The following is an 11,041-nucleotide window of genomic DNA, read 5'->3' on the forward strand; positions in this document are numbered from 1 at the left end:
ATCATCTGGTTAATGATAGAAAGACTGATGGATCTGGAAAGAAAACCAGCTCCTCTGAGCAATAGGGTTTAGTATCTGGTGTTTGTGCAGCCCTCTTCTGGGTTGTGTTTTCTGGGTTTGCCGATTTTTAATGTTGCGTCAGACTGAGAGATGAGCTTAAACCAGCCTGGAAGTGGTAAAACTGAGCTTTTTCAACTTCCCCCGACCCCCGCCTAACTCGCTTTCTTTGTATCTTAGCTCCGTCCTTCAGGAGTTGAGGGAAGGATGCAAGGAAAAGATCTGAGGACAGATCAAGCGAAATTTTATATCCAACACACCGATTAATACCAGAAACATCCTAATTCATGCTAGCAACCAGTCCGAACACCCAAGCGATGCCTTAGAAACTGCATAGCAACCACTCAGAACATTCTAGCAGGCTCCTAGCAACACCTTACCAACCTCTTAGAATACCCTAGCAATGCCTTAGCAATCACTCAGAAAGCCCTGCAAACAACTTAGAACACCTTAGCAATTTCATAGCAAAGTCTTAGCATCTACCTAGCAACCACTCAGAAAACCTTAGCAACCACTTTAACACCCTAGCAACGCTATAGCTAGTTCCTGTCAGCCACTCAGAACACATTAAAAACCACCTTCCAATGCATTAGCAACTACATAACAACCACTCTAGCAACTACCTAGCAACTTATAACTTTGTAACCACCAATGGTATTGCAACTGGTCTTAGCTGGTCAGGCTGGGAGATGACCAGGCTGGAAATAGCTGGAAATCAGCCGGAAAGTGGCCAAAACCCCTCTAAAACCAGCCTGGTTGACCAGACAACCAGCTTCGGCTGGTTTAAGCTGGTATATACAGCATTAATCAAGTCTCAAGTGTTATTTCAGAGGTTTCACCGAAGTTGTTGACATGTCTCGGTCGGCTGTTGTTTTGGAGTTAATTGCAAATAGGCAACGCTAACTAGTTAGCATGTAGTCTGAAACTAAACTCTGAAAACCTTCAGGAATATATAACATGAGTGAATTAATGATTGATATGACTGTTAAATTGGGCCTAATTTAGCTAATTGGTAAATTAATAGGCTATTTTTGTGTCAAAGATTGTTCATTTATAAATAATCGAACATATAAAATTGGTCGTTGGCGTATTGATCTTTAAGAGATGTTTATTGGGGCCCAACGTTGTCAAAACGATTGAAAGAGGCATTGAATATCCTAATATAGGAACTTAAACCCATAAATTAATCAGAAAAGAAGACCATGTCGTGTTATATATCTATTTGGTAAATATATATTTCATCTCGAGATGTTTTTAAATATTATTATGGTGTCTGGTGAGTGAATAGCAGATTCTGTAATGCTTCATTTGTCCACTGGGTGGCAGACTTGACTTGATTTAAAGGCATTATTCTACGTTTGACTCCGCAGATTCTCTTCATTTCACCTCTGCGGTCTTGTCGTATGTGGTTTTGTTTACATCTTTATATGTAGAACTCTGAGAACTGAGTCCATGTCTCTGATTGGATGTCGTCAATATAGCGCTCTTTGTCCTGTTAGACGAGTTTTTATTCATGATAGTTATTGGGGTGCCGTGTTTAAAACATGATAAAAATCAAATGAACTGAACAGTTGTCTTCTGTACGGTGTGAGAGAAGCATTTTTGTTTTGGTTTGTGTTATTGCATAAATCACTGTCTGTTCATCATCTCACTGTCTTCTGCATGGAGACTTTTGTCTGCAGCGTTAAATCCTGCTTTATTAAATACCAGAAATCGCATGTAAAAGGACGATGCAAATTTAGGCTGTTTGCTAAGCCAATTTGAGTATCCCTCCAGAGTTCAAAACCTGTATTGCCATCTGTACAGTTTTAGTTATGCGTTTTTTATTATTATTATTATTGCTATGTATTTTAGGATGTTGTTTTGAGCTAGAGCCGAACTATGCAGTTGTGTGGGATTTCTTAAATTCCCGATTTAGGTAAAGTCGGTTTTATATTCGCACATTCGTTTAGTGACAATCTGACATGCTTCCCATATTGTTTAGCATGGTATTTTCAATATTCGGTCTGAAATGCATGTAAATATGACTTCAAACAACATTAATTTAGCACTATTTATTTGACTTGAACAATGTCGGACTTTGATAGTTATAGGCTGCTAATATGATTTTACTATTTAATGTTTGCAAAAAATAATTTTCTAAGCTAAGACCAGGCTGGAAAAGCTGGAAACCAGCCGGAAAGTGGCCAAAACCCCTCTAAAACCAGCCTGGTTGAGCAGCTAAAACCAGACAACCAGCTTCGGCAAGCTGGTAAATACAACATTAATCAAGTCTCAAGTGTTATTTCAGAGGTTTCACCGAAGTTGTTGACATTTCTCGGTCGGCTGTTGTTTTAGCGCTAATTGCAAATTGGTAACGCTAACTAGTTAGCATGTAGTCTGAAACTGTCTAAACTCTGAAAACGTTCAGCAATATATAACATGAGGGAATTAATGATTGTATACGACTGCTAAATTAGGCCTAATTTAGCTAATTGGTAAACTAATAGGCTATTTTTGTGTCAAATTGTTCATTTATAAATAATCGAACGTATAAAATTGGTCGTTGGCGTATTGATCTTTAAGAGATGTTTATTGAGGCCCAATGTTGTCAAAACGATTGAAAGAGGCATTGAATATCCTAATATAGGAACTTAAACCCATAAATTAATCAGAAAAGAAGGCCATAGGGTGTTATATATCAATTTGGTAAATATATATTTCGTCTTGAAATGTTTTTAAATATTATTATGGTGTCTGGTGAGTGAAAAGCAGATTCTGTAATGCTTCATTTGTCTTCAAAACAACATTAATTTAGCACTAGTTATTTGACTTGAACAATGACGGACTTATAGGCTGCTAATATGATTTCAATATTTAATGTTTGCAAAAAATAATTTTTTAAAATAATAATTTTCTAAATATTTTTCTGAAATAAAAATAATAATATTAAGGAGAAAGTACGAATGTGTGAAAATAAACTTTAAAAAAACTTTATCCAGTTTTCAGGCCGCAATTTAGTTTTTTTTTTCATAATTATTTGTCACTCGCCGATATAAGTCTTTAAAGGTTACCGCAAGCAGCGATTATTATATATATTAACATATTGATAAATTCGCCATAAAAACTACAGAATGTTAGCCTCCAGATATTTTCTGCATTTTGCTGAAGTTTTACGGGGCTAATAATAAAGTACAATCGTTGTTTTTTCCATATTATTTTATAAACGCATGTGATCTGCACTCGATTATGTTATTCATATTATAATAACACACTGTGGATAGACATATAGACATTGATGCACGTATTCTTTTCGGATAAATACATTTATTTTAATCAGTATTCGTCTCGCACCCGCCGGCGTGTTTTTTTTTTGTAAATAAAAAATATAATCATCTTTTATAAATGTCTGAAGCACAAAGCTGCGCGGTTATTTGCGCGGGAAGCCAATGCATCGTCGAAATGATCGATGTTTTATGGCTAAAATATTATATAATCATGTTTCATGTAGAACCTTTTGTGCAGAATATCAATATGTTAATAAATATAACTGTTGAAAAAAAATAAAATTGCGGATGGAGCTGCGGTCTGAGCACTGATCAGAGGCTGATATTTGAAGACATGTGGTGATCCCTTTAATACATAGGACTTAACCACAAACAAGGGAGACGACCATTAAAAATAAATATCTTTTAATTATATTTACTGTTAAAAAAAAACAAGAATAGGCAACATAGGCGATACTTACTAATTTTCCTAATTTTATTAGGTGACTATTGCATTTATTTAATTTACCTGACACCCAAAACGTTAATTCAAGTACTGATTAGTTAATATTTAGTGATTAACTAATTTGCCGATTGAACGCTAGCCATGGGATATTTTCTGTATTGCTGAATTCAAGCTTAACGGGTTCAATAATAATAATAATAATAATAATAATAATAATAATAATAATAAGAAGAAGAAGAAGAAGAAGAAGAAGAAGAAGAAGAAGAAGCAGAATAAGTAGTAGTATAGTAATATTCATATTAGTTTATGAACGCACGCGAGATTTTTGCAGGCTCGGTGATAATAATGTAATAAGATTATATTTATAATATAATAAAAACGCAGTGTTAAAGGCTGATTTCCACACGTTTTTTTCTTATGATTTATTTATTTTTGCCTCCTCTCTAATCGAGTAAGCTTTATGTTGCTCAGTATTGATGTCGCAGCCGCCGGCATTTTGTTTCTTTTCCTTTAACACGCGTGTAAGCTGGGATTTGTTACTGGACAGTCTTGATGAACATTGGTGACCCCACATCACATCTGGCATTTGACAAACGAACAGGCAAACTGGGTTCTGTTTCCCGGTGTTGATGCGCTGATGACTGTTAAACACGCGGGTAGATTTCCTAATTTAATTACCCGCTTTAACCTCCTTTCATGTGGGGACTAAAATCTGGCCAGATAGTTTATTAAAAGTCAAGCTTCATCTGTTATCTTGTGTTTGTGCAATACCCCAGAATTCCGTTTTAGGTTTGTGAAATTTGTCGGAGCGCTTTGTTTTGATTTCGCGGTAGTGACGTCACCTTGCTAACACTTCCGGTGTTGCTGACGTCACATTTTTTAAAAAAACGTTTTTGGCGGTTTATACTATTTTACCATATATGGAGCTTTAGAAAATAAAGTGTCTAGTGTTTCATTTCAACACAGATTTTCATCCTCTGATTATTAATTTCTTTTATTAGATTGTTTTAAGCAGTGTTTTTGCATTGGCTGGTCGAATCTCCTGATGCATGATGGGAAATGGCTGGCTGTAAAATATCCTCATACTGTTTCTTATAAACGGATAGATTTGAGGCCAGACTTCGCAAGAGCGCACATCAGGATTGTGCTTTTGGATTGTGTTGATTTAAGTGTAACGCACTGTGACGCGTTTCCGTGATTAAGAATGACGTTCTCCACAGTGGCGTCCCTTCAGGCTCGCTGTACAACTCATACTTACCTGGCAGGGGAGACACCATGATCAAGAAGGTGGTTCACCCAGGGTGAGGCTCAGCCATTGCACTGTCGGCTGTGTTGACCTCTGCGAATTCCCCAAATGTGGGAATCTCGACTGCATAATTTCTGGTAGTGGGGGACTGCGTTCGCGCTCTCCCCTGATCATCTGGTTAAAGTTAGAATGACTGATTGATCTGGGATTAAATCAGCTCCACTGAGGAAAAAGGTTTAGTATCTGGTATTTGTGGAGCTCTCTTTCAGGCTGTTTTTGTAGGTTTGCCTATTACAATTCTTGTGTCAGACTGAGAGATGAGCTTAAACCAGCCTAGAAGTCAAACCTGAACGCCCTAGCAACCACTTATATCTTGGCAACCACTCTGAAAACCAAAGAAACCATCATTAAACCACCCTGAACACACTAGCAACCCATTAGTGACTCCCTACCAACCACTCAAAATACATTAGCAACTGCCTAGCAACCTCTGCAAACACCTTAGCAAAGTTTTAGCAACCACTTAGTATGCCTTAGCAACCACCTAGAACACCCTAACAACAGCCTAGTAACAGCTTAGCAACTGCCTATATCCCCTCAGAATACCCTAGCAACTGCCTAGTAACAACTCAAAATTGTCTTAGCAACCACCTAGTATCCACTCAGAACACCCTAACAACTGCCTAGTAACACCTTAGCAACTGCCTAAATCCCCTCAGAATACCCTAGCAACTGCCTGGTAACAACTCAAAATTGTCTTAGCAACCACCTAGCAGCTATGTAGAATGTCTTAAGTTGGGTATGGTTTGGGGTTATTTTGATAGCGATGCTAAATTGATACTTTTAAAATGGTACTGGTGCCTGAATGGTGCTTTAAGCGATACTTTTGAGCCACAAAGTTATGGTGGATGACTCTAGAGAAATCTTTTATTTGACAAAAAACACTCAGAAGAGCATCTCTGAACACACAACACGTCCAACCTTGAGGCAGATGGGCTACAGCAGCAGAAGACCACACCGGGTGCCGCTCCTGTCAGCTAAGAACAGGAAACTGAGGCTACAATTCACACAGGCTCACCAAAACTGGACAATAGAAGATTGGAGAAACGTTGCCTGGTCTGATGAGTCTCCATTTCTGCTGCCACATTCGGATGCTCGGCTCACAATTTGGCGTCAACAGCATAAAAACATGGATTTATCCTTTGGGATGTGGCGTAACGGGAGATTGGCATCATAGATGTGCAGCTGACAAATCTGCAGCAACTGTGTGATGCTATCATGTCAATATGGAGCAAAATCTCTGAGGAATATTTCCAGTAGCTTGTTGAATCTATGCCGTGAAGGATTAAGGCAGTTCTAAAGGCAAAAGGGGGTCCAACCCGGTACTAGTAAGGTGTACCTAATAAAGTGGCCGGTGAGTGTAAATATTTTAAAGAGCCCATATTATACATGAAATAGGGTCATATTTAGGTTGTAAGGGTCTCCAACAACAGTCTAATATGCATGCAAGGTCAAAAAACACTTTGATGGTCTTATAATCTGCATTTATTTTTACCTAATTATCCCAGCGACTCTCATATGAATCGTTCAGCGATTCATTTGTACCCAAACCCCTCCTCAGCGCGAAGCTAATTTGCGCTGATTGGACCGATGACAGCCTGCTGCGATTGGTCAACAACACTGACAGGCTTCAGGGCAAGACAGAGTGAAATGCCCAGCAGATAATCAACATTATAAAAGTAGTCACAGTGCACACACGCTTCAAAGTGGATTTTGGCTGCCAGTGGGTGAATGTAAACACAGACGATGTACTAGAAAATACTGACGACTAACTATTTTATCAAGCAAAAAGTCCAAGAACTGGCGAGGAGATCTCCTAGCAGTTTACTTGCTCTTTTCACACACACACAAACGCACACACACACAGGGCCGGCGCGTCCACAATAGAGACGGCGCGGCGGCGACACCTCCCGCACCCTCCGCGTCCTCACTTTACAAACGGGTCCCTTTCATTTTCACTATCGGGTTGAGGGCGGCGTGATCACCCTTTGCTTAGAGCTTTACTCTATTCAGAGGAGACACACACACACACATTAACCTCCTAAGAGGAGACACTCACACAAACGACCGTCCTCAGAGGAGACACACACACACACATCACACACACACACACACACATAGCTGACTATTCGTAATCAAAGCGGCACGCGTTGCGTTTTCAACGTGGCTTTACACGTGATATGAGAATATATAGAGTTAACTTCATACAGTACACGCAGTTACAAGTAACAAAACACAACTAAATACATAATTTGCAAGCTAGACTAAACGAAGCAACAGTTTAAATCGCACGTACTTACACTGGTGAAATGGGGGAAGAAACTGATTCATGATCCACTGATCCATGTTCTGACAGTCTTTACTGATCCTTCCTTTAACAAACTGATGAAGTCTTCTTTGTAAGCAGGTAGTTTCCAGAGGCTCTCGATCTGCTCAAGGCTGGGCTATATTGCTAAGGTTTCATCTTTGGGTGAACTGTCAATAATCTCCATCTGCACAGCGTGACTTCATTCGACCGGTGTCTGTGTGTGTCTCTGTGTGTGTGTGTGAGACTTTTTTTTCTGTTAGTGGGCGGGGCCGCAGGTTTCAAATCTCCCGGGCTTGCGCATGCAACTACTTGTGTTTCGTAGTTGCGTAATCACGAAACACCTAATGACTCGTTATCAAGACGACTCGTTTGAAGCACTATGAGTCGACTCTTTTATAGATGAATCAATAGTTTTAAACACTGTACACTTACAGATTTAAGCCTTAGCTGGATATTTCACTTCACTTAGAGCTGTGTGACACACTACATGGAAGGGCATTTTCAAAAACCCATAATATGGGCTCTTTAATCATTTTAATTGAACAATATGACTACAGTTTAAAGTAAACATCAGTTCATATTTTATATATTTGAGTTGAATTGCATTATATTTCTTTTGATTATTTGTTTGTTAGCATGAATTTAAGATTAGCTTAATACCCGTTGTGCTACTGCGCAGACGTCTGCCCAAGGAACGTGCAATGTAAACTGTAGACTGTAGACTCTCGTCCAATGAAAAGCCCCGATTGTCTACAGTTTGATTAGACCCTGGGCCAATCGGAGGGCTGCATTGTCTAAAGTTTAAAATCACGGCCAATCAGCGCTGAGGATTTTCTAAAGTTTCTCTCACTCTGGACGCTCACAGTTTTATCGGGTCAGAGAGTTCATCTGCTGTCGAGATAAATTCATATGCTGAAGTGATTTCGTGTGGTAAGTTATTTTTATACTGTTATATTGATGCACAGTATGTTTTGGTCACGGCACGTTTGAAATATCTCACTCTTCGTGCAGTATTCGTGAGGCTGCGCCTTCAAAAAGTACACCTGTCGTAGAGATTTTGTGTGATAAGTTATTTTTAAATGGTTATATTGATGCACAGTATGTTTTGGACACATCACGTTTGAAATATTTCTCTCCATGCAGCATTTTGTCTGTTCGTGAGGCTGCGCTGTCAAAAAGTACACCTGTCATGGTGATTTATAGAGGTAGGGTATTTTTATCCTGTTCTGATAAACTGTATGTTTTGCTCACATCACGTTTGATATATTTTACTGTGTGTGCAGTATTTTGTCTGTGTGTGTGACGCTGCGCCGTCAGACGTTCACCCATTTCAGAGATTTTGTGTGGTAAGCTATTTTTATTGTTATATTAATGCTAAGATCACATCATGTTTGAAATCTCTCACTCTTTGTGCAGTGTTTGGTCTGTGCTGGTGACGCTGTGCCGTCAGAAAGTTCACCTGTCCTAGATATTTCGTGTGGTAAGTTGTTTTTATACTGTGATATTACATAAATGCATATTTGGCTGCACAAAACCTGAAAAAGTTTAGCTTTTGTATTATTTTCGACGCTCGCGTCGGTTTGATAGCTCCGTATACATAGTAAACAGTTGTTTCATTAAAATATAGCAACAAACATGCTAATAAATAAATATCCCTTTATATATAGCAATATATGTTACCATGGCGATTATTATCATTAGTTGTAACATCTAAGAACATCTTAAGATCTTAACTGGGACAAAACATATGATCAATACCTGTATTTGTTATCATAAGAATATAGTAATCACCTGCTTGTCCACGCCACGCCTAGAATCATAGGAGCAACACAATCATTAGATGATGGTGAATCTTAACTTTTTTTAAGACTCTGCATAATTTCACAATGATTTGTATTCTGCTAGAGAATCACCGTAGCGTCAAGACAGCAGGAAACACCGCTCTGTGAGCTGGACTGAGCTGGTTAAGGATGCACTGATCCCATGACAGGAAACGACCAATAGTATGCTCTTCCGACTCCTTTGCAGCCTTTCTACAGGCGTTGCATGCCAGGACCTCAGTCAGCATGGAGTACCAGCCAGACATGTGGCAGATCTGTCTTATCGTGGATGAATACCCACAACGGTAGAGAAAAGCCTTCTGATTGGTGCGTGCTGGGCAGTCAGACCTTGGGCACCGAAGACTGTAACGCCACACACCGACTGGTCTCCAGAAAAAAACCGAGCTGCGAAAAAAGGAGTCTGCTGAGGGGACTTTTCCTTCCACCACTCCAGGAGATTCTGGAGGGTGAAACCACATCCGGTCATCCTTCAGGACTTTCCTCCACTTTCTGTTTCCATGTTTGTCTTAATAAGACATGGCCATCTGAAAGAGTCCCCTTTCAGCATCCTCCTTAAGCCACAGTATGTCTGCACTGGGCAGCCCATGAAGACCAGACTCCCACATCTTGTGCCAACCCTCAAATGACACCTGGTAATTAGAATAACCGAGACAAAACTGTGTTAAAATCAATTAAAGTTTTAGTATTAAAGTATACATTTTTCTTATCTTCCCAACCACAGAGTTCTTTGACAGTTACCTCAGAATGTGCTGGGTCACTGTGTGTTGACCCACCAGATGACCTTCTAGGTTGAACGTCAGAAGCTGACACAGAAGCTGATGCAGGAGCCGATGAAGAAGCCGAGGCAGGAACTGATGAGGCTGATGCAGGAGCTGATGAAGAAGAAAAGACAGGAACTGATGAGGCTAATACAGGAGCCGATGAAGAAGCCAAGGCAGGAACTGACAAGGCTGATGCAGGAGCCAATGAAGAAGCCGAGGCAGGAACTGACGAGGCTGATGCAGGAGCCGATGAAGAAGAAAAGACAGGAACTGATGAGGCTGATGCAGGAGCCGATGAAGAAGCCAAGGCAGGAACTGACGAGGCTGATGCAGGAGCCGATGAAGAAGAAAAGACAGGAACTGATGAGGCTGATGCAGAAGCCTCCAATAAAGAAGTTGACGCATCTCCAGGAACGTGAAGGATCTGAAGCGGCCCTGACCGTAGATGGCCCTGTCGACGTTGACCTCGAGGTGGCAGGAAACCTGTGGAAACAGTTGCACATACTGTAACAGAAGATCCTTTATATACTCACCTGGGCCCTCTTTTCTTCCTTGATGGCGACGCTCCTTGATGTGTATATCCAGCACACTGAAATTTCAAAAAGATAAATTAATTTGTGTAAAAACAGCTTATGCAAATGTATAGCAACATACTTACTATTTAATGTAGCCAACGTCGTTCTCCACCAGCCATTTAAAACTTTGGCCATTGTATTTGCCAAAGTTTGGAATGAGCTGGCCGAGATACTGGACCTCAGATGGCGCACAAGTAATGTGCTGGCATCTTTTTTTAGCTAAGACATAAAAATAACATTAATGCAAACAACAGTCTGCAGTGTACGCATATGACAGAAACACACAAATAAGATATTACCTTCCTCACAAGCAGTTTTTTTGTCCTGGCTAGTGTTCCGCTCGAAGCACCTGTTGCGAGAGGCCAGGGTCTTGGCGTCCTTCGATGCTTTAAGAAAGCACTGTTGTCTGTCCTGTGGCACACTGGTGTCAACGATGCTCAGGGTGGGCAACAGTGGATCCATGTCTAATTCACCTGTAAGAA

The 11,041-nt window shown here is 40.0% G+C and overlaps 1 protein-coding gene and 1 non-coding gene across 3 annotated transcripts; one reads left to right on the forward strand and one right to left on the reverse strand.

Annotated features, from left to right (window-relative positions):
- Positions 1 to 5,018: 5,018 nt before the first annotated feature.
- LOC130235530 (U1 spliceosomal RNA) lies at positions 5,019 to 5,183 on the forward strand. Its single transcript, XR_008838403.1, has one exon. It is a non-coding gene; the product is annotated as a U1 spliceosomal RNA (small nuclear RNA).
- Positions 5,184 to 8,998: 3,815 nt separating this feature from the next.
- On the reverse strand, positions 8,999 to 11,041 carry LOC130235081 (uncharacterized). Of its 2 annotated transcripts, none has more exons than XM_056465460.1 (4): positions 10,859 to 11,041; positions 10,643 to 10,778; positions 9,962 to 10,467; positions 8,999 to 9,852 (listed from the first exon to the last, which is right to left on the reverse strand). In XM_056465460.1, the coding sequence occupies exons 2-4, from the start codon at positions 10,692 to 10,694 to the stop codon at positions 9,730 to 9,732; spliced, it is 681 nt and encodes a 226-aa protein (XP_056321435.1). In that variant the 5' UTR covers positions 10,695 to 10,778; positions 10,859 to 11,041; the 3' UTR covers positions 8,999 to 9,729. The 2 variants fall into 2 exon arrangements, with proteins under 2 accessions (XP_056321435.1, XP_056321434.1); XM_056465459.1 differs by having other exon boundaries at positions 9,000 to 9,852; positions 9,962 to 10,573.

The sequence above is a fragment of the Danio aesculapii genome, chromosome 9, assembly GCF_903798145.1.
Source record: "Danio aesculapii chromosome 9, fDanAes4.1, whole genome shotgun sequence".
NCBI lineage: Eukaryota > Metazoa > Chordata > Actinopteri > Cypriniformes > Danionidae > Danio > Danio aesculapii.

Bases quoted from the DNA above. Each gene is read 5' to 3' on its own strand.
- LOC130235081 (XM_056465459.1), bottom strand. From the start codon at position 11,021: ATGGATCCACTGTTGCCCACCCTGAGCATCGTTGACACCAGTGTGCCA. The intron at 10,779-10,858 runs GTAATATCTTAT...TTTATGTCTTAG, and splicing joins AAAAACTGCTTGTGAGGAAG to CTAAAAAAAGATGCCAGCAC. The intron at 10,574-10,642 runs GTAAGTATGTTG...TTGAAATTTCAG, and splicing joins GACGTTGGCTACATTAAATA to TGTGCTGGATATACACATCA.